This window comes from Ursus arctos, unplaced genomic scaffold (assembly GCF_023065955.2).
Source record: "Ursus arctos isolate Adak ecotype North America unplaced genomic scaffold, UrsArc2.0 scaffold_34, whole genome shotgun sequence".
In the NCBI taxonomy this organism is placed as follows: Eukaryota; Metazoa; Chordata; class Mammalia; order Carnivora; family Ursidae; genus Ursus; species Ursus arctos.
The window spans coordinates 25,166,528-25,191,657 of record NW_026623030.1 but is presented as its reverse complement, the minus strand read 5'-3'; the positions used below and the strand labels follow the sequence as shown (position 1 = coordinate 25,191,657).

The 25,130-nt window shown below is 53.3% G+C and overlaps 1 protein-coding gene across 5 annotated transcripts; it reads right to left on the bottom strand.

The window, feature by feature from the left end:
• Window positions 1-3,786: 3,786 nt before the first annotated feature.
• KMT5A (lysine methyltransferase 5A) lies at window positions 3,787-22,867 on the bottom strand. 5 transcript variants are annotated; one of them, XM_048221629.2, is made up of 8 exons: window positions 22,804-22,867; window positions 17,659-17,780; window positions 16,317-16,392; window positions 12,942-13,161; window positions 12,441-12,528; window positions 7,793-7,852; window positions 6,387-6,577; window positions 3,787-5,660 (listed from the first exon to the last, which is right to left on the bottom strand). In XM_048221629.2, exons 1-8 carry the CDS (start codon window positions 22,811-22,813, stop codon window positions 5,450-5,452), a joined length of 978 nt encoding a protein of 325 aa, XP_048077586.1. In that variant the 5' UTR covers window positions 22,814-22,867; the 3' UTR covers window positions 3,787-5,449. The 5 variants fall into 5 exon arrangements, with proteins under 5 accessions (XP_048077586.1, XP_026370525.2, XP_048077587.1 ...); XM_026514740.4 differs by having other exon boundaries at window positions 16,317-16,473; window positions 22,804-22,865; XM_048221630.2 differs by lacking the exons at window positions 17,659-17,780; window positions 22,804-22,867 and adding an exon at window positions 18,049-18,143 and having other exon boundaries at window positions 16,317-16,473.
• Window positions 22,868-25,130: the final 2,263 nt, after the last annotated feature.

The window sequence follows — 25,130 nt, the reverse complement described above, 5'->3', positions numbered from 1 at the left end:
GAGATCATGACCCAAGCCAAAGACAGTTGCTTAACCGAGTGAGCCAGCCAGGCACCCCTTATTATTATTTTTTAAAGATTTATTTATTTATTTGAGAGAGAGAGAGAGAGCATGCACGGGGGGGGGGCAGAGGGAGAGAGACAGAATCTCAAGCAGACTTCCCACTGAGCATGGAGCCTGATGCAGGCCTCGATCCCATGACCCTGAGATCATGACCTGAGCCGCAATCAAGAGTCAGATGCTTAACTGACTGAGCCACCCAGGGGCTCCTATTATTATTTTTTTTGGCAAAAGTTCCCAACTAACCAAAGCATCTTTTTTTTTTTTTTAAGATTTATTTAATTTAGAGAGGGGGAGAGAGAGAGAGAGCAAGCATGGTGGGGAGGGGCACAGCGAGATGGAGAGAGAAAATCTTAAGCAGATTCTGCACTGATTGTGGACCCTGATGCGGGGCTCGATCCCATGATCGGGTGATCACGACCTGAGCCGAAACCAAGAGTCAGATGCCCAACTGACTGCACCACGAGGTGCCCCCAATAACCAAAGCATCTTGAGAGAGAAGAACAAAGCTGGAGCCATTACAATCCTAGATTTCAAGATATACCATCAAGCTATAGTAATCAAAACAGTCTGGTACCGGCACAAAAACAGACACACAGATCAACAGAACAGAAGAGAGAGCCCAGAAATAAACCCACACTTATATGGTTATTGATCTACGACAAAGGAGGCAAGAATAGACAATGGGAAAAAGACAGTCTTTTCAACAAACGGTGCTAGAAAAACGGGACAAATTATAACGTCAAGATGCTATTGATTTTAAGACTCATCCTGATTTCAAAGATGTTAAAATGAGGGGGGGATGTATTTAGGATTCAATGAAATACAGTCCATAGGGAACAGATGGCTGAGCTTTGCAAAGAAACTGATGGGCCTGCTGACACATCCTGTGAGCCGGCCGTGCTAGTGACTGACCTTGGCTTACGGAATGTTCTGCCTGCTGCACGGATTACCTCCTTTATTCCTGGAACAACTCAGGGAGGTGGGGACCAGCACTAACCTGCCAGTTTACAGATTCGGAAAGTGAAACTCTAAAAGATGAAAGTAGCCTACACGAGGTCACAGAGCTAGGAAGTGGTTGCCCAAGATGCACGTGTGGCCCGATTCTAAGGCCTGGGCTCCTCCCCTGCAACGTGCCACGTGCCCCTCTTCTCCAAAGAGCACTAATGTTAATAATGCGTGTCTTGCCTGCACCACTTGGAGGACCTTCTGCCTACTGCCTCAGTGTACCTCTGCGGGATGGGGACATCATTCCCGTGGAACACCCAAGGGGACAGCACAGCGGAGCTGAGGGATTCGTCCAGGGTCCGAGCTCCAAAGTGGTAGAAGTCGGACCTGAACGCACAGGTAAACTCCACAATCCAGGCTTCACCCACTCTGCCTCCCGAGAAACACTGGCCCCGCTGAGGCCGGTCCTGAATGCCATCTTGGCAGAGCCTTCAATTAGGGGCTCCTGATTTCTGACCCCAGATGACACTGCCATCCTCACGGGGTGCTCCCGTCTTCACAGGGGGAGGGAGGAGAAAGGTTTCTGCACCCTGGAGGTGAGAGCCAGCTGGGAAAACGGATCTATGCACCCTTGCACCCTGCCTTCAGAACCCCCACGCAGAGGCTGGACAGAGCGCACACGGGGGCAGCGAGACCGGGGGGCGGGGGTACGCTGCAGAGCAGACTCAGCTCCTGAGAATGACAGGTAACATCCTAGAGTCCCAGCCATGGCAGCCCACCTCCCCACACCTGAGCCATTCTAGCTTCAGTTTCCGTCTCCAGGCTATAGGGCTGCCAGAAAGTCTAGAAGCAGACAGAAGATCATTGTGTGTTGCTGTCCATAAGCCATTTATACATATCACCTGCATTTCCAGACCTGGGGTCCCCCCTGTATAAACGCTCAGCTGCCTCCTTCTCCCTGGTGGAGATAGGTAAGGCAAGAAAACCCACTCAGAGAGAAATGTCACGTTAAAACAGCTCTGGTTCCTGTGTATCCTGGGGGAGACTAAAAAAAGATGACAATAAAGAATGCTCAGATTTTAGCAACTCTTGGTCAAATCAGACACTGGGGTGTGGGAGTTCCAGAAGGTAAGTGGCGGGAGCGTTTCTCCCAGAGCTGGGACCCGGTGTGACCATGGAAGACTGCGGGCTTCCTTTGCCAAACCCAGCACCCGGAGCAACTGGCTGAAATGTGGGTTTCCAAGCCAGGTTTCACAAGGCACAAGAAGTGGTAGCTGTACCAATCGTCTTTAAAAAATGAGTAAATAAATACAGCAACTAAATATCAGAGCCCAGAGGCTCTTAGCTGTCAGTCCCGGGGAACTTGTAAACAGTGAACGGTAGAAACAACACAAAGTTCCTTCCCTCCCTTCCTCCCTTCCTTCTTCTTTCTCCTTCCTTCTCCTTCCTCCCTTCTTCTTTCTCCTTCCTCCCTCCCTTCTTTTCTTTTTTTAATTTTTTTGAAGATCTTTATTTAATCGACAGAGAGAGAGCACGCACAAGCAGGGGGAGTGGCCGGCAGAGGCAGAGGGAGAAGCAGGCTCCCCGCCCAGCAGGGACCCTGATGCAGGGCTTGATCCCAGGACCCCAAGATCATGACTTGAGCCGAAGGCAGATGCCCAACTGACTGAGCCACCCAGGTGCCCCTCTTTTTTTTTTTTTTTTAAGATTTTATTTATTTGAGAGAGAAAGCACGAGCAGGGGGAGGGGGAGGAACAGAGGGAGACACAGACTCCCTGCTGGGGGGGGGGGGGCGTGGGGCTTGATCCCTGGGCCTGAGATCATGACCTGAGCCGAAATCAAAAGTTGGACACTTAACCAGACACTTAACCGACTGAGTCACCCAGGCGCCCCGAAACAAAGGCAAGTTTCAATCCTAACAGCAAACATGGATGCCGGAGGGGTAGCTAGGTGCAAGGCAGTGCTCCCCATGCTTTTCCTGTCCTAACTCGTGTAACATGGTCACCCGCACTCATGCACCAGCACTGCTCCATGTTGCGGAGGAGAGAAATGGCACCCAGAGCTGTCACCTGCCCAAGGTCACAGAGCTGGCTGTTCCAGGGCTGAGTGCACTTGGCCACCAGGCCACCCTGTTCCCTCTAAGGTGAACATGTATGCATCCACGACGGCTGAATCCTCAGGACACCCCTGCATGTCAGCGGGGCAGAGGCTGTGCCCGGGTGATGGTCAAGCTTCGGAAAAGGAAAGGGTTTTGTGCAAGGTGACAGGATGCCAAACACAGCTGGTGCTGGCGCCAGATCTCCTGCTTGTCAACCAAGGACTCTATCCACTGTCCCCATCCACCTGGAGTGTGGGCGGCTGGTGGGGGGTGCGGTGGGTACAGATATCTGGACTGGTAAGAGGGACTTCCCGCACAAGAGGGCACAGTTGATGCCAGGTGTTCTAAGGGAGGATTCAACATGCATTAGCTTTTAATCTTCTCTGGCACCTATGACCCCCACTGTACAAATGAACACACTGTCCCCTAGGAGGACATTCACCAAAACACACACATACTGCTGTGTAAACCCCCCCTTTTTTTTTTTTTTTTAAGATTTTAAGTAATCTCTGCACCCAACATGGGGCTTGAACCCACAACCCTGAGATCAAGAGTTGCATGCTCTACCAACTGAGCCAGCTGGGTACCCCTGCTCTGTAACCTTTTTGTAAAATAAAGCAAAAATCCAATCCTCTATCTCTACCTTATAAAAAACAGAAAGACACGCAGGTGGCCTCGCCTGGCAATAAATATTTTAATTTTTGTTTCATTTTTATGATGACAAATAATTTTCAAGTTATTTCCTTTTTTTTTTTTTTAAATACAAAGCTAAACCACAAACAGGTACAACCAAGACATTTTATCTCACATTTACACACTCTGTCGGATCCTCCTCCAATTCTCTGACCACTGACCAGGCAAATGTGGGGTGTGGGGGGGGAAGACTTTCTCAGGTAGCACCGTGGTGAGGCCGGGGGGGCATCAACGTTGAGGACAGGCTCTCATACCTGTCTCCATTCACATTTACCTGGGACCAGGGGAGGCCGGGAGACCCCAGATCATGGATCTGGAGCCATGGCCCCCTGGACTGCAGGTTAACAGAGGGAGAATAGGTCCCCCTTCAGGAGGGAGGAGGAAGCTACCTACTCCTGCATCACAGTCAAGGTGAAAACTTTACCCTTGGCCTTGATCCCTGGGCTGCTGTGGGCCAGCCCACTACCCTGCGCAACAGCAGCTGCGGTGGGGGCCCTGCATTTCAGGGTCTGTGGGCTCCCCCTTCGGTTCATGGCTGCATCTTCAATTTTGCAGGAAGGACACCAGGTGGTCTGACAAACAGAAAGCCTGACAGCAGGTCTAGAACTTTCAACCCATTGGAATCGGGTCAGGGTGGGGGGGAGGGGGGTAATGGGTAAGTAATTTCTGGTCCCGCTACAAAACTTTTATTTTTGATTAGAATAGAGTACCATCTCAAATCTCTTCTACAAAAACAAAAACCAAAAAAAAAAAAAAAAAAAAAGAAGAGAAAAAGAAAGAAAAACGCAGCCACTTCACTCACTTCAAGACCTATATACATGTAAGTTGTTTTCTGTGGTTTTTTCTCTTTTTTTTTTTTTGTCTTTTTTAAATTTTTAAATTTTTATTATTATTTTTTTAAAATAAATTCAGTGTTCACATTTCTATAAAGAATTAACCCAGTTTTGGGAAACCCTGCCCCGGCAGGGCGAGCAAGCAATGCTTTTCCCTGCCCACATCTACTCTGATTACCCGCCCTGATGCTTCGAGGTGCCCAGAAAAGCGGCAGCCTGTGGAAGAGTAAACCTAGGCTCGGCCCACGCCCGGGGGCCACTGGGTCAGTAAGCTTTCGAGAAAGCAGAGGGGAAGACTAGCTTACTGTGAAACCTTTTTAAAAAATATTCATACACTTCCATGTGCGCCTGTCCAGACGTCAGGAAAACAAGAGCTTGGGAACACCCCGCTGGGCCTCGGGAGGCCGCGTCCTCGGGGAGTGGCCTGCGCGTGGCCGGCGGGGGTGTGGGGAGGAGAGTCCTGGCTCTTCGCAGGAGGCGGGAGTCACCCAGCTTCCTAGTTCATGTTCGCTCTTTCTCTAAAACCTGTGCTGCATCTTTGACTGCATGCACGGGAAGCACGAACGTGTGACTTGTATGCAAAAAAGGTACAAAAACAACTAGAATATAAAAGTTTTGGTAATATAAGGCCATCTGTTCAAGTCCACCTTGGAAACCTGTAACAGATATTTAAATACTACAGTGAAAAGGCATCTTAATATACTTTTTAAAAACATCTGAAGTAATTTGCTAAGATTAAGTGTGTAAAAAAAAAAATCAATTCCCTTTGAGGGCACTTTGTCCATGGAAGAAGGGAGGGGCGGGGAGGACGGGGAGGTTAATGCTTCAGCCAGGGGTAGGCTTCGATGGAAGCCCGGCTGCGGTCCCCATAGTCATACAGGAGCTCCTCCCCGGCCTTGATGTCGCGGGAGGCGATGAGGATGAGGTGAGGCACGCCGTCGATGTCGTGCAGTTTGGTTTGGCAGTTCCCACATTTACTGTGATTGATCAGTCTTCCCAGGCGGTTTGTCTCTCTAGTTGCATCCACACTGGCGGGAGGGAGGGCAACAGAGGATTAAATTGATAAAGAGGCTTTTGATCCCAGTCACAGCCAGCTCTGGACTCTGGTGGGATGTCGATTTATAGCCACGTTTGGGGGAAAGCAATTTAAATCAAAAAAACATTTTTAAGAGCCCAGGGAGGCACTGGGTGAGATAGTCAAGGGGTGGGAGGAGACAGGAGTGCAAAGGCTCTTTGTGGGGGGCCCATGAGGCAAGTGCATAATAAATAAATGAATAAAAACCAGCTCTGCTGGTGGTGGGGGGAGCTGTGTGTGGGGAGGCAGGGGGCGTCGGGAACTCTCCGTACCTTCTGCTCCATTTTGCTGGGAACATAAAACTGTTCGGAAAAAGACAGCCTAATAAAAAAAAACCCAATCAAGCGCACTGGCCATACGGGGAAAGGAGCAGTCAGTGATTTTTAGAGCTGCCCTGGCCGAGCGCCACCAGGGAGCGGCCTGGTGAGCCTCGGAGCGGGCTGTCACGGACTAGTCCTGCTTCTCGTCTGGTCAGATGGCAGCCAGAACGGCTCTGATCCCAAATGTGAAAATGGCAAATGGGGGGAAAGCGGCTTCGTGGCTTTGAAAAAAACGTAGCAAGAACGAAACAGGAAGCAGGAGCAAGAGGAAGAAGCAGGGTGTTCCCGTGGCTCCCGGCCTGAGGCCTGTCCTCTCTGCCAGGGCGCGGGGAAGCCACCTGAAGTTCCAGCGGACTTACCAGTAGGTTTTGCTCAGATACTGAAAATAGTACATGTAGCAGCCCGTGGAAGGATCCTGTGCATACAGGGCCTCCCGCTTCTTGGCGTCGGTGATCTCGATGAGGTCCCCATGGTACTCGACCACAAACTCGCCCCGGGAGAACTGCTTGGTGGCGATCACACCCCTGCCCTTGCCGTCAATGAGGTCAATCTGTTGAGAGGTGAGGAGAAGCGTTGCTCCCTGACCTCACGCGTGGCCGGCTGCCTGGGCTCGCCCACCTTCTTTTCACAGCTTTGCTGAGGTATGCTCTAGATCCCGCTCCCTTTACGGACACGGCACAACGGTACTGTTAAACGTGTATGGTTGTGCAGCCATCCCCGCAATCGATCACCCCAAAAAGGCCCCTTGTGCCCTCTGCAAAGCACCATTACATCTGAGCCTCCTGAGAGATCTGCTGAGTGGGTGTTGCCCCATTTTGCAGACGAGAAAACAGAGGCTCGGAGAGACAGAACCACGTCCGAGGCCATGTGGCTGGAAAGTGGTAAAGACCGACTCATATCCACATACGTGGCCTCTTCTGGGGAGTAGTAGGACCCCGTGTTCCAAGTGTCTCCTTTTTTCTGCAATTTACCCTCCCATGCCTCTCCTCGCTCCATTTTAAGTGGGGTTGCAAGGTGACTGTTTGAGGGACCCAGACTTAAATTCGGGTCCTCCTAGATGGGTGGGTGGAACTGAGGCTTTTTTCTGACCCTGGAGTCCCAGCCCAGACCCACCTGGCGGCCACTGTAGGCTCCGCCCCTCTCATCCACCTAATGTGCTTGCAATATCTGAGAAGAGGCGATTTCTTGGACCCTGTCATTTCCCAGGAAAACACAGTTTAGGAAAAATGTATCAGTTTGCCCAGGCCTCATGCTAAATGAAAGAAAGCTAGATACAACAGGCCATCTACTCTGTGACTGTGTTTGTATGAAATGTCCAGAACGGCAAATCTATAGGCACAGAGCCGGGGCTGGGGGAGTGCAGATGGCTACTGGGCGTAGTGTTTCCATCTGGGAGGATGAGAAAGTTCTGGAACTAGACTAGACAGGGATGATGGCTGTACAACGCCGTGAATGTACTTAATGACACTGAATTGTACGCTTTAAACGAATTAAAAAGGTACGTTTTATGTGTTATACATATGCTACTGCAATTTTAAAAAGTTTTCTCAGGACAACGTTTCCCATATAAAGGCCATTAATGTTTCCTTCCTGAAACGTTCCCTGAAGAGATTTAGCATCTGCCCCCTTGACAACCAAAGAGTCTGACTAGTCGCAGTGGCCGTTACGGGGTTCTGGCAGCCCGCCGGCTGCTAGGAGCTGAGGAGCAGGGCCGGGGGGACGCTCCAGCCTTAGCCTCCGAGCAGTAGGCCCCGCTGCCCCTTACCTTCATTCCTTCTTCCTTCCCACTTTCAATCAACTCGTCTATTCTTTTCCTTTCTTCAGACTGGGTGGAGGGAAGAAAAACAAGAAGTACTTCAGCATTCTCTCCTGGGCCACTCTGGGCAGCCTGGAGCTCCCGCAGGGTCACTCACGGCTGGCCTCCGTGACATCAGTCCCCAAAGATGCCCACGTCCCCACTGCCCCATCCGTTTCTCACTGTCCGTCTGTTGTGGACAATGGGCCACCTAGGGCTCAAATGGACCAGGAGGGACACAGTGGTGGCCCGAATGCAGAATTGGGTTGGGGTCTACGTTCTATCTGGCACGTACAGTCTATTTCAAACTACCTACACTGCCGACATGTAAAAATCAGGACTCTGACTTCATACAACATCAGTTGGGGCAGACGAGATGCTGTGCCTTTCGAAGAGGCCAGTGTACACCGCGTCCTTCCTGTCTGATGGCTCCTGTAGACACCCTGATTTAGGAACTTTGACCTGAGTCTCCATGAAGCCACTGCCACGGATGAGAATAGGGCCTCCCACCCCCAAGAGGCAGTACCACCCTGAGCAAAGAAGTTAGACAGGAGTGGACGCTCCTGGCCTCACCTGCCACTTAGGGCCACCACCTTCCTCCCAGATCCAAGTCCCATGCTCCGTCCGTGCCCAGGACTACAGGGAGGCACAGGGAGGCACACAGACACCAAACAGAAGCCCAGGCCCTCCAGCGGCTGCCACAGCTGGGCACACAGGCAAGGCCTCCACCCGTCGCTGAGCACAGACCCCGCCGAGCCAGTGGCCACGGCCTGCAGCGCACATGGACTTTCCCGATCCCTCTCCACGTGGATGTACTGAACTCCTGTGGCCTCTGCGGGTTTACGGACACTGCGTAAGAGCCACACCAGATACCCCTGCATCCAGCCCACGTCCCGGCTCTTCCATGGCCACCTTCCAGCCACGCCATGGGCGCCTCCCCGGGCTCCTAGAGTCCGCTCCGACCACTCTCTTCACTCCGTTCCTCGCGCAGCAGCCAGAGGGGTTTTGTAAAAACGTACGTAAGGGGCGCCTGGGCGGCTCAGTCGGTTTGGCATCTGACTCTTGGTTTTGGCTCAGGTCATGATCTCCTGGGGTCACGGTATAGAGCCCCACCACTGGGCTCTGAGCTCTGCAGGGAGTCTGCTTGAGAGTCTCTCTCTCTTTTCCCTTCCCACCCCCCCCCACTCACTCTCATATAAATAAATCTTTAAAAAATAAAATATGAGGCGCCTAGGTGGCTCAGTCAGTTAAGCGTCTGCCTACGGCTCAGGTCATGACCCCAGGGTCCTGGGATCGAGTCCCGCGTCCCCTCTGCCTCTGTCCCTTCCCCAATAGTAATGGGTCAATCGATGTTGGTTCATTGTGACAAATGTACCAGGACAGTGTATGTAAGGTGTTAGTGATGGGGAAACTGAGTAAAGGGTCTATGGGAGTAGTCTGTACTATCTCTGCAACTCCTCTATGAATCTAAAATTATTCCAAAATAAAAAGCTTATTTAGAGAATAGCAAAAACTTGGGGCGCCTGGGGGGTGCAGTCTGCTGAGTGTCCAACTCCTGGTTTCGGCTCAGGTCATGATCTCACGAGATCGAGCCCTGCGTCCAGCTCTGCACTCAGTGGGAGTCTGCTTCAGACTCTCTCTCCCCCTCTCCCTTTGCCCCGCCCCCGCTCTCAAATGAATAAATAAATCTTAAAAAAAAAAGAGAGAGAGAAGTAAAAGCTTTTCCATACCTTCCCCCTGCTACAGAGATAAAATCCTATGAGGTTCTGGAAGGTCCAGGCCCTGCCGCATCCGCCATCTTCACCCTTGCTTCCACATTCTGGCCACACTGGCTGACTCTCCTATAGGGCCAGGCTTGTTTCTGCCTCGGGGCCTTTGCACGTGCTCTTCACCCAGCCTGGAATACCCCTTCCGCAATCCATTCATCTGGCTTGTGTCCTCCCTTCCTTCCAAGCTCTGCTCAAAAGGCACCTCCTTGGTTGAAACCTTCGTGACTACCGTAGCTAACATAGCCTCAGCCACACCGTGCTTCCAAACCACTGTTTTATTAAATGTCAAAGGACTATCCAAAATGATCTTATTCTCTGGTTGTTTTTTTTAAGTTGTCGATCGCTCCCCACCTGAATATAAGCTCCTGAGGACTGGGGCCTGATCTTGTATGCCGTGGACTATCCTGGGCTACAACAGTGCCTGGCACATAGTAAGCCCTCAAAGCAATGGCATCAACACACACACATCACACACACAACCACCCTGCTGAGAAATTATTAGTGTGCGGAGGAGACCAGACCAGGGAGAAGTACAGTAAGCTCTGTAACCGGGAGTGACGGAGGGCTAGGCACCCGAGGACTTTCCTGCCATGACCGACTGAGACACAAGGAGCTGAGCTGGGGGGAGCTGGGACCGGGCTAGATGCCCTGAATGCAGAGGCACAGTCTGAGTTTTGTTCTAGAGGCTCAGCGCTTGGGGACACGTATCACCCAGCTCCAGGCTTCCGAAAGAGAATTCAGGCAGCAGCCTATGGGGGGCTGGAGGCAGACTGAGTGGGAGGTAAGCAAGGTCTGAATTAGGTCGGGGCTGCTCTGCACATCAGGCCTGGGGCTGGGCTGGGGAGGAAGAAGCCAGGGCACTGCCAACAGGCACAGTTCCTGCCCCCGTGCAGGCTGTCACCCCACCCACAACTAGGCCAGCCAGCTAAGGGGCCCCCGCAGCGAAGCAACAAGGGGCTCAGGGCATCTCTCCAAGGCCCAGTGTCCACCCTCTTCCCTGACTCTGGCTCTGGCTGCTCTGCCTTCAAACCCAATTAAGTATCTGTAAAGGTTTTAATTTTAGTTTCTCCCCTGGCTACCCCCAGACTCCTCTTATGCCCCATGTGCCTGGGCCCTGGTTTCTGGGGCCCCAAAGAGCAGGCAGGTCAGGACTGACCTCACCTCTCAGATGAGGCCCAGCTGCTCCCCCCTCGAGCTTTACCTGTGCCATCAAGACAAGACACCGTCCCCGCCGGCCACAGCCTCTCCGCCCCAGCCAACAACCGCCTTACCGCCTGGCCAGCCACCACCTGGCCGTGGCGCACACGCAGGAGAGCCAACCCAAACCAGGGGAGCACAGCACGGCTCTCCCTCGCCACTGGCTCTTTGCTGCCATGGCAAGGCTTACTATGCTGCAGACCAAGCTTCGGAGGAGCGAGTCTCTGTTCCCTTCTGCTCACCTGCTGCAACATTTTGCAGACCTGCAGCACGTCCGTGGCAGCCTTCCCCTCCTCCGGCCAGAAAAGCCTTTCCTTTTTTTATTAAAAAGGCCCACTCTGCTGCCCCTGCTCTGCAGCCCACGGCAGGCCTGGGCGCGGCCCCAGTGCTCCTGGTGCGGGCGCCGCCGCCCCGACCACGGCTGGGAGGTGTCCGGGGCTCTGGGGCCTGGCGCCACCTCGCCCTCTGCAGTGCTGTCTTCAAGAGTGACCTAGCACAGCCTCCCGCTGCAGGCGAGCATTTTATAACAGCTCGTTCTTGGCTGAAAGACATTGCCTTTCTAAAGAAATAAAGCCAAGGCTTCCCTGGGGGGGGGGGGGGGGGCGATGGACCCCTTTCTCATTTCTTTTAAAGGAAGCCTCATCAGTTCAAACACGCGGAGAAAGAGAATGCGAATTGCCGTACCTGTATCTACAGTTTTAACACACAGGACGCCGGAGTCTAGCTCCGACTGAAATGCTAAAACCCACAAGGCTTCAAGGAGGGAGGATGGGGGGGCGGTGCACACAGAACTTCCCCGCCTCTCTGTGGGGGCGGCAAGCCGAGCAGCCCCAGGTGGCTCTGCGGCTGTGGGAGGGCAGAGGGCTGCAGGGAGACCACGCCCGGGTCTGTCTGTCTCCACAGAAAGGCAATGACCACACCTCACCGCATCAAATATTGATCGACTGCTGACTGCCTGCCGGCTCCGTGCTCTGCAGACACCGCGGGCGGAGGCCTGCAGTCCGGGTGGCCTTCCTGCCTGCTTCTCACATGATCCTAGGGCCACTGCCTGGGCGAGGGGGGGGGGGGGTGTAGGAGAGGGGGGCCACAGGAAGTGACAACAATGGGGAAGCAATGGCAGCAGTACTAATAGTTAACCGGTGCCTCCAGGGGCCAGGCATGGTTCCCAGTGTTCCTTGTGCAGAACTCACTGAATCCTCCCAACAACAACCCTACAAGATACTGCTCTATTACCCCATTTTACAGATAGGGCAACCGAGGCACAGAGCAGCTAAGCACTACCCAAGGTCATACAACCAGTACGCGGCTTCCGAGCCACTGCTCTGTACCACCTTGAGACGCGACACGGGAAGCGTGAGGAGCAGACAGACCCGCCCCGAAAGCGCATGCGGCCCTCCCTGAGGCCCCAGGCTCTCACTGCCCTGCCAGCACGTCCTGTTACGGGGACGCAGGACTTCCCGTGCCAGGGCTACAGCCTCCAAGGCTCCTTCACAGAAGCATCTTAACCGAGCCTCACGGTGACCCCAAACGTCAGATGATGCCCACTAGGCCAAGGAGAATGCCGAGGCCACGCAGGCCGCCTGCCCCAGGACGACCCCGAGAAAGCTCCCGTCCTGCCCTCCGAGAGCGAGGACGAGAGCCGCGGACGCTACCTGCAGCTCGGCTTTGCTTTTCCTCGAGCTCCTTCGCACGGGGTAGAAATCCGTGAGTTTGCGGTTCTGTTGGGGTTTCCCTTGAGCTCTGGGGTGGGAAGGGCAGAGGAGAAAACAAGGGTGAGCAGTGGACCCACACTCACACCCAGGAGGCACGAAGCTCCTCAGGAGCTGGCTCCCTGGCGCTGATGTCACTTCCACACGTCTGTCCCCTGGGGTCTGTGGTCACGGAGGCTCCCCTGCCCAAGGGGGCCTCAGAGCGTCAAAAGACAGGCCGCCGACGCTCAGTGCGAGTGTGTGTGCGGCGGGGCGGGGGAGCTCCTGAGCTCTGGCTCATACCAGACCGATGCTGACAGGTGACGGTGTCCCTGGCGCTGACCCACGGCCCCGAGCGTCGAGGACGCAGAGGCCGGGCGGGCCCTGCCTGCCCCCGGCTGGCACCCGTGCGGTCCGAAGCAGCACGCCGCGCCGCGCAGGGGAAGGGCTCCAGAAGGCACTTACTTCTTCCGAGGGGCCTGTTTGCCCTTGACGGGCTTCTTCAGGGCTTGCTTGGCCGCGGCCGCCGTGGCAGGATCACAAGACGAGGTCGGAGTTTTTGGAGGTTCTGCTGCTTCGGATTTTTGGTTTGGAAAAGGTGCCAGGGGACCTCTCCTGGCGTCTTTGAGCTTCTGTTCCTCGGACTTCATGGTGCTCCGCACTGCGTTCCCACTGTGTCTTTTCTCTGCAGGCAGAGCGTGGGGAAAGGCAGAGGGTTAGTCTCGACTCTCCGTCTCCCAATTTCTAGACCATCGGCCGCACTGTCAGGCAGGTTTTCAGACGACAGAGGAGCCTGGGTGTGTCAGGCGCAGGGCCCTCCGCCTCTGAACCCCGGTGTCTGCCAACGGCTTCCGGGGAAGCACGTGGCTTTCCTCTCTGACCCAGACACTGGGCAGAGCTTTTGCTCTGCATCTTTTTTACTTTTTTTCTCCTCAGCTTTACTGAGGTATAGCTGACAAAATAGTAAGATATCTGCCGTGTACTTCCTGATGATTTGACAGACGTCGTGGAAGGAGTCCCCCCACCTAGTCTGCGAACGGTTCTGATCTTCTGCACCTTGACGAGGGGGAGCCCTCGAGGCAGAGCCCCCACAGGCAGCGGCAGCTGCGCAGGTGCTCCCTCTGGAACTTTCAGGACCTGGGCTGCACACCCCACGGAAAAAAGCTCAATCCCCAGAGTGGGCCAGCGTCGATGGACAGGAATAAGGTAACAAAGCAGAACTTCTTCCCTAGCAAAGACCTCCTCCCCCAGAGCTGCCTGGCACGCTTCATTTCAGACTCTAGGAAAAAAACGTTTCCTCTTCTAAAGGGGCCAAAGCCCTACGTTCACAGTGGTTCTCCCCACAGTGACCCGGCACTGGTCAGTGCGGCGCCAGGAGGGACGGCGAAAAGGATTTGTTACTAAAAATAGTTGTGAAGCACCAGTGTGGGTGAATGATTCACTTTTTAAAAAAAACGATTTACTTAAAAAAAAAAAAAGTAAGTAATACATAGCTGGTAGGAACGTAAAATGGCGCAGTCACTTTACAAGAGTCTGGCAGTTGTTCAAAAGTTCAACATGGAGTTACCATATGACCCAGCAATTCCACGCCTAGGCGGCTGTTAAGAGAATTAAAAACATATGTCCACACAAAAACCTATATGTGAATGTTTGTGGCAGCTTATTCACAACAGCCAAAGAACAGAAACAACCCAAATGTCCATCCACCGATGACTGGGTGAGTACAGTGCGGTCCATCCACAGGACAGAATATTACTCAGCCACAGAAAGGAGTGAAGTCCTGACACCTGCCCTTGAAAACATGATGCTAAGTGGAGGAAGCCAGACACCGATGGCTACAGATTCTGTGGGATTCCATTTACATACGTCTGGAAGCGGCAAATCCACAGAGAAAGAAAGTACATTAGTGGTTGCCAGGGGCTGGGGGGAGAGACGGAATGAGAGACTGCCAATGGGTACAAGGCTTCTTTTTTGGGGTGAGGAAATGTTCTGGTACCAGACAGCTGGTCATGGCTGCACCTGTCTGTGAACAGACTAAAACCCACCACATTGTACACTTTGAAACGGTGACCTCTAGGATATGCGAATTAGAGCTCAATAAATAAGCGGAAAAGAGAACTGTATCAAACTCCACCCGGGGCCATTCTCACTGCCTTACACACCTTAAGCGGAACCAGAGGGAGTGAAGCCCAGGACGTCACCCATAAACCCCTAGGAGCGCGTGACGCCCTTGAACGTCAGCTACTACGTCAGTCTGAGTCGAAGCAGACAAAAAGTTCAGAATCAAGGACAAAAGCCTGGCCCCTGGGCTCTCCTCCAAAATATATCTGGCCCCAAATCCTAATCGTTGCCATTTAGCGGCACCACAAGTCAAGTAAGCTAGCCTGTGCACCATGTCACCATTTAGAATCATTTACATTCCATCCTATTCCAGGAGGGATGGGAGACTGCCTGGTAACCACTCAGGGAGAGCCCCTTCCCTAGTCGCCTACATGGTAGGTGGTAGCCTAAGAGCTGCCAATGCAGTGAGGAACAGGCCAGCACAGGAAGGGTTGCCAGTGTGGAGCACTGTACAAAGCCCTCTGCACCCATGCTTTTTTTTTTTTTTTTAAAGATTTTATTTATTTATTTATTTAACAGAGAGAAAGACAGCCAGCAGGAGCAGGAACACAAGCAGGGGGAGTGGGAGAGGAAGAAGCAGGCTCCCAGCGGAGGAGCCCCATGCGGGAATCGATCCCAGCACTCTGGGATCACGCCCCGAGCCAAAGGCAGACACTTAATGACTGAGCCACCCCGGCGCCCCTCTGCACCCATGCTTTAACCAATCTTCATAAAAGCCCTGCGGAACAGGAGTTCTCCCTCCCACTTCAGAGATGAAAGAACTAAAGCTCAGAAAAGTGGAGTGACCTGCCCCAGCCTCTCCTTGTTTAAGTGGCAGAGCTAGGATTAGACCCCAAGTCATTTGAAGACTGACTGAAATAGTATCACCCACTGCCCTGGGCAGGGAACCAAGCCGAGGCCTGGCTCCTGCTCCTGTTCTGGGCTTCCCTACCCCTAGCGCTCAGACCTGGCCCCGGACATTGGCCTCACCATCACTTATGGTACTTTCTGTAAATAAATTACGAGGCTTCCTTGTCTGAAGCTTCTGGCAGCCAGAGTTCTGTTTCTTTAAGGCAAATTTCAATTAGGCGGGAGCTTGGTGAATTGGGGAAAGCTCCTATTCCCTACTGCAGCTTTAAAAGGGGAAATATTTGGAAGAGAGCAAGATTTCTATGAGGTTTCAGCTTGTTTTGCAGGGCCGAACAGAATTTTCGGTAACTAGGTATTTTTTTTTTCGATATATTAACTCCAAACCTCACCACAGAGTATGCTGCTTCAGAGAGCAGCACTGAACACTTGAGTGGAAAGAAACTCAGAAATGAGGTCAAGGCCAGCTCAAAAGAGGGAAGGAAGTCAGTTCCCTGCGTTCACACAACACAGCTGGGACTGCAAGCACACGGTCTGCACTGCCCAGACTCGGAGCTTCTGTACTTTGGGTACTCGCCAGCCTCTTTAAATGCAGCTCAGGTGTTATTTTCGCAGAACAATCAAGCTTGAAGGACATGCTGACTCTTGTGAAAGCCGGGAAAACCTGTTAGACCGACAGGGCACACACCCTGGGACAGGCCACTCTTCCCCCTGTGTCTGTTTCTTAGCAGCAAGACAGAACACGGTTCAAACCCTTGAACTTGGGTTTGAAAAGGCTGGATAAACATTTAATATGTGTGCACAATTACGAAAGAGAGGGGCTTCGGCAACCCAACCAGCTGTGGTCAGAATAGGGCCATTTCAGAGCCTTACCTTCTCGTTTCCTGTAGAGTCCGGCTAATGGCTTCCCCTGGCATTTGACTTCGTGATGTACAACTGAGTTCTCTTCCTGAAGGGGGGAACGCATTCCAGAGCATTTGTTGGGGCTCATGTAGGAATAGATCTTTGATTGCCCGGTAAATACATTCTCCTAAAACGACAAATGCATGTTCTGAAAGAGGCTTGAAGAAGAAGATCCCAGGGCAAATGGCGGAGAAGGGCACTCAGAATAACAGACAGCATCTCTCAGAAGCAGGCCTCCAGGAACTGCCAGCCCCGGGAGAACAGTGGAAGGTTTAGGATCTCCCAGGTCGGAGTTAGACATTTCCCAAACTCACGGGGTCTCTAATTCTGGTCACTAAGGGCACATCTGGCCAGCAGGAAGCCAGCTGTATACCGAGGTGTATATACCAAGGTGTATACCAGAAGCAGATAACCTACCAGTAGCAGAGAGGTCAGAATGACCCAGACTGCACAACCGCAGAATTTGATGGGCTGGCCTATGTGCAGGAGCTAACTCCCCTGGCAGGAGCTGCAGGAACTCTTAGCACAGAGACAGGCCTCAGGGAATCTGATTAACCACTTCTTGGTCCTGAAGGCCGCCGGTAGGACTTGTCATCACTGCCTGAGCCTTCAGTGAGCCCAAGCCTGGCCCCTCTCAAATCAACACAGCCCAGCAGCCTCCCAGGACTGCGGGACTGGACTGCAGTGGTAATTGAGGGGTGGGGTTGGGGGTGGAGAGCTTAATAAAAGCAGAGCCTATAGCCAGCTCGTGTAGGGCGGTCACTCTACTGCAAATGGCATCTTGGCATTAATAGTAGGAGGGTGGGCAGGCGGGTGGGGCGGTACAGGTCACTGCTGGCGTCTCTGGGCGTGGGGCCTCTCCCCTGAGTAAGCACAGAATGGAGGAGGGCTTCCCCAGAAACACTGCTTGGGCCTTTCTGCCTGGTGAACCTTTAAACACCAAGTCAGCGAGACCCGTGACTCTCTGAGGAACCCGGGCAGGCCCCGCACACCCTGGGATGGCAGCCACCGCCCGGGGAGCTGGCTCTCGGGGTGCGGAAATGCCATAAAGACACAAACTTTTCCGAGGTCAAATATTGCCAGGGTCATGGCGGAGCCAGTGGGGACGCCACTCCCAGGCAGGCAGCAGAAAAGGAAGCTGCCCGAGCCGGGCGCCCCGCCCGCACGCCCGCACCCCCGCCCCTGGGCCCAGGGCCCCGGGCGGGGGGTCCCGGGGCGCGAGCACGTGATCGCGGCGCCCGGCCGGCGGGGGCGGCCGGCCGCGCGGCCCCTCGGGGCGCGCTGAGTGAGTGCGGGGAGGGTGCCTGCTTACCCCGTTGGTGCGGGGCCTCCCCGGGCCCCTCCGCTCCACCATCTCCGGGCCCGGGGCCGTCGCTGCCACCGCCGCCGCCGCCGCCGCCGCCTCCACCGCGCGGGGCTTGGACATCTTCCTGCCTGGAGAGGGGGACCCGGGGGAAGCGGGGGAGGGGGCGCTCAGGGCGCGGCGGGGCGGGGAGCGGGGCCGCCCGGGCCGGGCGCCGCGGCGGCGCCTCCCGCCGCAGCCATGTTCCGAGGGCCTGGCGGTGGTGGGCCGCCCGCGCCGCCGGGAGGCAGGGGCCGGCCGGCCGGACCGGGCCGGGGCCCGGGTCGCCCTCCCGCCGCCCGGCCCGGCCGGGCCCCGCGAGCCGCCCGCCCCCCGCGCGGCCGGGCCCGCCACACCCACCTGCAGCCCGGCCAGGCCCATGGCGGCGCGCCCCGCGCCCTCGCCCTCGCCGCCGCCGCCGCCACCGCGGCCCGGCCACCACCGCTGCCGCTGCCGCTGCTGCTGCTGCTGCCGCCGCCACCAGCGCCGCCGCGGCGCCCCGGGGAAGGGCCGGCGGCGCCCCACGGCGCCCCCTTCCCCCATGGCCTGCGAGGCCGGGCCCGGCACCAGCGCGCCGCGGCAGCCCCGGCCGGCCGGGGACCGAGGACTCTGGGAGGGAGGCGCTGGCGGCGCGTCCTCCGCGGCCCGCCCGCTCGCCGCCGCCGCCGCCCACCGTCCGGCTCCCGGCCCGGGGAGGGGGGCTGGCAGGGGCGGCGCTGCGAGGCTCCTCCGGCGGGAGGGAGGGAAGGGGGGAGGGCGGGCCGCGCGGCCGCGACGAATCCCGACTCGGGCGCGCCCCCTCTCGCGCGTCCTCAGCCACTCGGGGAGGAAGGGGTGGGAAACATGATAATGACAGCCCGGGCTCTCGCCGGCCAGGCTCCTTCTCTCGCTGGCTCCGCGGATATTTTGGGAGACCCGTCGGTGCCAGGCGCAGTCAGCAGCGGTGAGCGCCACAGGCGAGTCTTCCTGTATGCCCAAGCCTGTGCTCCCTGAGCGTTTAATAGGCATTTAATCCTCCCCGTAAGTCCCCCCACTTCGGGGGTGGGCAGGTCCTGTGGCAAACCCGTTAAAAATGAGGATATTGGGGCCACAGAACTAGAAAGCTAGGGGGTCAAGTGTCAAACCCAGGCGGTCTGCACCTGATCCGTTCAGGCCTGGGGAGATAGAGCCACTGGTTTTAATGGCAAGTTGGTGGGGTGCTTCCCGTGCATACACGATCTCCTCCAAACCTCACAACAGCCCTACGAAGGTACACACCATTATTATATCCTTTCCAAGGTGGGGAAACGGAGGTTCAGAGAAGTGAAGAGCTTTGGACAAATTCCCAGAACTAAAAATGACTTTCCAGGCCAAATGACCCCAGAGCTTGCACTCCCAGCCACAGATGAGGAAATTCAAGATGGGAGGGACAGATGCTGTTGCAGAAGCTTTTAGCAAGTCACCCGGGTCTCCTGTCCACCCCCATGAGAAAACGTCCTAGGAAGGCAGGGGTTCCAGCCAGTCGGGTGTCTTGTGTTGGCAGAGCTCACCGCCCTGCACCACTGTGCTGAAGCCATTAGGGTTTGAGGGCCCACAGCCAAGAGTCACTGTATTTCTGCTAAGTCATAGATGCAAACAAGACACCTCAGGGAATCTAGCTCCTACTGCTTGGGTCGGGGCCTGGGTGGCAAGCATTGGGTTTCTCTCCATGCATCTGCCCCAGGGGTGCTTTGTGACCATGGCCAAGTCACTTCCCCCGACAAGGCCTCAGCGTCCTTGCGGATAAGCACCAAGAACCTTGAATTCCTTAACCCACCCAGGGCACCTTCCAACATTCACAGGGTAACAAATGGCTGTCACTCGAAGTAGCTGCCTCCCCTTAGAAGGGATAAGACTAAATAGGATTATATGGCAGGAATAGGCTCAGGACATCTCCCAAATCAGCTCATGCTTTAGCATCCTGGGCAGGGCTGGGGAGCATCCTCCTCCCTACACCTATGCCCTCCCCCCCAGCAGTCACCACCCCAACCCTAACTCCAGCAGGGTGGGATGCTCTGCTCACCTGAATACCCAAGAGACTATGCAGAGAGTGAAAGAGGATTCTAAAGTGACACGGTGACACGCAGGTCAAGCCATCTGAAATAGTGTGTGCTACGTCTCCAGGGCAGAGAAGGCTTGCAGTTTGTCACCAAACTATCATGGGAATCGTGGTTTGAGAACAGGAAGCAGCCACTCAGATCATCTTGTCTACTTCACTTGCTATTTCAACATCCTCCCACCCCCACCCCTAACCACACACACAGGCCCAGGAGCACCGCGTTCTCTATCTTCGGGCCTCAGATGCAGGGGGCACCTATAGTAAGATCCAAGTCTAGCACCCATTCCTCAAGTCTGCAGCTTTGGTACTAGAAGATCTAATACAAATCATTCACTGTAACCTTCAGTACAGTCTTTCCTGTCTCTGGACATGAGGTGTTTATGTGTATGTAGCAAATATACCCATCAGCAGAAATAAAAACTCTTAATGTTGTCCAGGATCTCACAGAAATAGAATTCAACAGGAATGATACTAATAGCTCACATTTATTCAATGTTTATGTGCTAGGCCCTATAATAATGCATTATTTAATTTAACCTTTCCAACCCTTTACAAGAAGGCACTATTCCTAGTTCACAAATGTAGAAATTGAGGCTCAGGGAAGATGAACCCCTTGACTGAGGATTATATGACTAAAGCGGTAACAGAGCTGGGATCTGACCCAGTGCTGCTAGAGGAGGGTACTCGACCATGAAGAATGTATATTGCTTCCCTTGAACTGAGACACAAAAATAGCAATTCATTCATTCCACAAACATTTATTGAATACCTACTTCGTTGCAGGCCCTTGCTAAGGGACATAGCAGTGTACATAAAGACAGATGGAGCACATGGAGGCCAGAGGGGTAGGCAGGGCCCTATAGGCCATGGTGAGGATTGTGGATTTGATCCTAAGAACAGTGGGGGAGGGAGGAGGAGTGAAGGTCACGGGATAAAAATCTGTGTTCTTGGGGACCACTCTAGCTGCTGGGGGATAATAAATTGGAAATGGTAAAAGTGGAAAGAGGGAGACCAATTAGGAGGCCATCTGGCCGTGGCAGCAGAAATGTAAAAAAGCAGATGGACTAATCCTCCTCCAACTAATATACTTAAGGTTGAAAATATTTACATGATTGTAAAACTTCAAAACCAGAAAGGAGTTGCCTCGTATCTGGTATTTTGTTCTTGGGACCCAGCAGGGTTCTCAAAGTGAACTACAAGTTTGCAACAAAGACAGCTTTTCCAGAAGAAAAAGCCTGACTCTTCATTCGAAGTATTATACATGATTTGATATATTTACACTACCAAATGCCCCATTTAATAATCTACAAGAGTAACGAAGCCTTAAGAACTAAGTAACTACTAAAAAGAAAGAAGAAAGAAAAGAAAAGGAAAAAAAAAAAGAAAGGAAAGGAAAGGAAGACAAAGAAAGAAGTAACTACTAATTTGGGGGTCAGGTGAGATAGTGAGAATCACTAACCAATAAATTACAAAGATGATTCGTAAGCCTGCCATGGTAGGAGTTGGGAACATGTGTCTTCACTTTGGCTGAGGGAGAGAGAATAGAACAAGCAAAGATACAGCATGGCCGGAGTCTAGACAGTGACTTTGGACTTCAAGGTTCTGTCTTGGAATAATGGGAATAACAATTTGTAAAGATTAACTGAGATAATAAAGTGCCTGACCTTCAATGGTAATTATTACTTGCGTATATTAAGTATTTAAATATTTCAATGGCAAATTGCTTAGTTTTGTTTTCCTTATGGATTAATTAAAGCAAGCCATCTTTTTTTTTTTAAGGCAGTACTGTTGAAACAGCTTGAATGATTTAGCTTTAATAGGAAAAATGAATTAGGGAAGCATAGATTCATTATGATTTGTCAGATATTATTTTTTTTAATTTTTTTTAATTTTTTTTTAGATTTGTCAGATATTATTAATATACTTTTAGATGCTTAACACTTTCCTGAAGAAAAAATATTCGTCTTAACTTTCTCTGTGGATTGGGTTATGAAGCTCGTTAACTTGTTCACTTTACCTCATTTCTGAATCAGAATCTGGATTGTCCCAAAAGACCCTAAAAGGACTCTGGGATAATAAAGGATGCAACTGGGTGCAGGGCCTGAAAACAAAGGTGCCCAATAAATATTTGCTGAACGAATCCTTATTTTAGTCATTATTATTGTTATAGGGAGCGTACTGCATTAAGGCAAATTCCTACTAACCTGTACTGCCTCGGGATTTTGAGAAAAATGTCAAACCTCAACTCGTTTTTCTGAAATAATGATTCTACTCAACCGTCACGCTCAAGTTTTTGCGTGAAGGAGACACAGCGGCTGGAAATGACCAGCGGTTGGAGATCACTTTGCCGCATAACGTGGGTCCTGCTGTCCTGATAGCAAACTAAGTGTGCGAAGAAGGACTTAAGGCAGGGACATCGCCTCCCGCGGCTGGACAATCCCTCCCAAGCCATCTCCCGTGGGCAGGAGTCCTGACCAGCTGCAGGACGAAGGGTCGTCCAGGGTGGTGCCATGGGACTCATCTCACCCCAAAAATGGTGTGACTCAGGGCGTGGAGAGGGAAGGAGCCTGCTGCGGTGACCACGCCGACGCGCTCCCTACGATGGAGGTTACCCATCTGCGCCCTGGCCTCGGAGTCACTACCTTTCCCAGCAAGAGAGAGCCCCGAAACGGGCGAAACCTCGCCCTCCCCCCACCTCGTATCAATAACAACCATCCCCTGGAGGTGCCCCGCACTTTAGTCTCCGAAGAGCTTTGACATATGGATCTGTTGTCCCTGGAGAGGCAGGCCAGCTGGTGCCTACATTTTAGAAAGGGGAAACCGAGGCATGGGAGTGGGAGGGACTTCTGGAGACTTGGGGGAGGGGGTAGGTCGGAGAGGGTTCCGCAACAACCCCCACCCCCCGCACCCCGTCTCCGCGCTCCGTCCGAGCAGAGCTCAGCAGGGCTCCTCCCCGCTGCCGCTCCCGCTACCTTGGTCCCCCGCCCAGCGCGACCCCCAACCCCAGCCTCCCCGGCGCTGACCACCTGGGCAAATACCTCTAGCCATGGCCCGGCTCTGTCACCGCCTAGGATCTCCCGGGAAACGCAGCTTTCGAAAAAAGTTGCAACAACTGTAGCCAACTGCTCCGCGGAGCTACGGCTGGTGCCCTGATTGGCGCGGTGGCCCGCCTCTCCCCAGGCTGCCTGCCGTGACAGGCCAACTCGGGAGGGAAAGCCCGCCCTTCTTCCCGCCTCCCTGGCGGGGGGCGGGGCAAGCAGCCGCACTTTCTACAAGCGCTTTAGGGACAGGTCCCGGCGGAGGAGGTGGGAGGGGGTTTAAATTTTACCGTCTCCCTGCGCTGATTGGCTGAGGCGGGAGGACACCGGCGCTGCCATTGGGAGGCCCCAAACTCCGCCCCCTCCCGGTGCTGAAGCTCCGCCTCGGGAGGTTTAGTCACGCGGCTGGAGGCCCAGGCTCAGAGTGGACCCGATCGGGGACTTCCGGTTCTTCTCGGGTTTGACCGGAACCCGACCTCTGACCCCTCGGCCCCCCCTTATGACCTGCAAACCCTAGTTCTCCTAGCAGTTTGGCGTCTCCAGCCCGTTGACTCCTCAGCAGTTTCATTCATTCATTCAAAGTTTGGAAGGTTTATTGAGTCTATTCTTCCAGTATTTGAAACTAGCTGGCACAGCTCCTACCAACTAAATGGGTCAGAGGATGAACCTCCCAGAACCGCAGAAATCCTAGCCCACGTTACCTACCCATTTTCCAGGTGGAGAAAGAGAGGCGACCAGGGGGACCAGGTAACTTACTTGCTGCCCAAGATCACCTAGCAGTTTAACTGCTGGATCAGTCTTGAGACTCCGAGTCCACTAGATGGCTACCTTAATCCCAGGGAAACAACCCTGCCCCGTACCTCACTCGGGGGACCCTACGTCAGTAAGTCCCCAGAGAAACACATGTTTTGGATAGTCTTTGCTTTGAACACAGGGAGGGGGTCCAGTTACAGCTCTTCTCTGGGGGCCCCTCCTGGAGATGTAGGCAGAGGTCGCTCATCCTCTGTCTGGTCCCCAAGAAGGTTTTGGCGTCCTCGCCATTGCCCAAGGACTCTACCATTACACAGAAAAATGAAGGAAAGCTGGGGCGCCTGGGTGGCACAGCGGTTAAGCGTCTGCCTTTGGCTCAGGGCATGATCCCGGCGTTATGGGATCAAGCCCCACATCAGGCTCCTCTGCTATGAGCCTGCTTCTTCCTCTCCCACTCCCCCTGCTTGTGTTCCCTCTCTCGCTGGCTGTCTCTCTCTCTGTCGAATAAATAAATAAAAATCTTAAAAAAAAAAGAAAAGAAAAATGAAGGAAAGCTAAATAAGGTGATGTATGTGAAAGCACTGGGAAAAGTAGAGAGTGACTTATTTTATTTTATTTATTTGAGGTGGAGGGAGGAGTATGTGTGTGGGGGGGTGAAGACTCTCAAGCAGACTCCCGCTGAGCGTGGAGCCTGAGGTAGGGTTGCACCTCACAACCCCGAGATCATGACCTAAGCAGAAAGCAAGAGTCAGGGATGCTCAATCGGTGGCTCAATCAGTTATGCATCTGCCTCAGCTCAGGTCATGATCTCAGGGTCCTGGGATCGAGCCCCACATCAGGCTCCCTGCTCAGCTAGGAGCCTGCCTCTCCCGCTCCCCCTGCTTGTGCTTTCTCTCTGTGTCAAATAAATAAAATCTTCTTAAAAAACTTTTAAATGCATTTAAATTGTAAATGCATTAAACTTAGTAAATTGTATACCTGGCACCATTTGGTACCCCAAAGATACAGTGATGAATATGACACAGATCCTTCCCCATATTTTTTAGGGAAGAAACAAATAAGAAACCACTTTTTAAGAAGATAATTTTAGGGGTCCCTGGCTGGCTTGGTTGGTGGAGTGTGCAACTCTTTTTTTTTTTTTTTTTAAGATTTTTCTATTTATTTGAGAGAAAGAGTGAGCAAGAGAGAGTATAGGAGCAGGGGCAGAGGGAGAAAGAGAAGCAGACTCCCCGCTGAGCAGGGAGTCCAATGCAGGGCTTAATCCCAGGGCCCTGGGATCATGACCTGAGCGGAAGGCAGATGTTCAACCAACTGAGCCACCAAGGTGCCCCTGGAGCGTGCAACTCTTGATCTCGGAGTTACGAGTTTGAGTCCCATGTTGGGTGTGGAGATTACTTAAAAATAAAATCTTAAAAAAAAAAAAAAGATAATTTTAAATTGTGATTAATGCTATGAGTAAAATGGGGTAATTTTATGGAACATGAGTTGGGAGAAGTTTGCTTCTGTAGATTTGATGAAGTCAGAGAAATCCTCTTTGATTGGTGGCTTTAAGTTATACCCTAAGTAAATAGGACCCA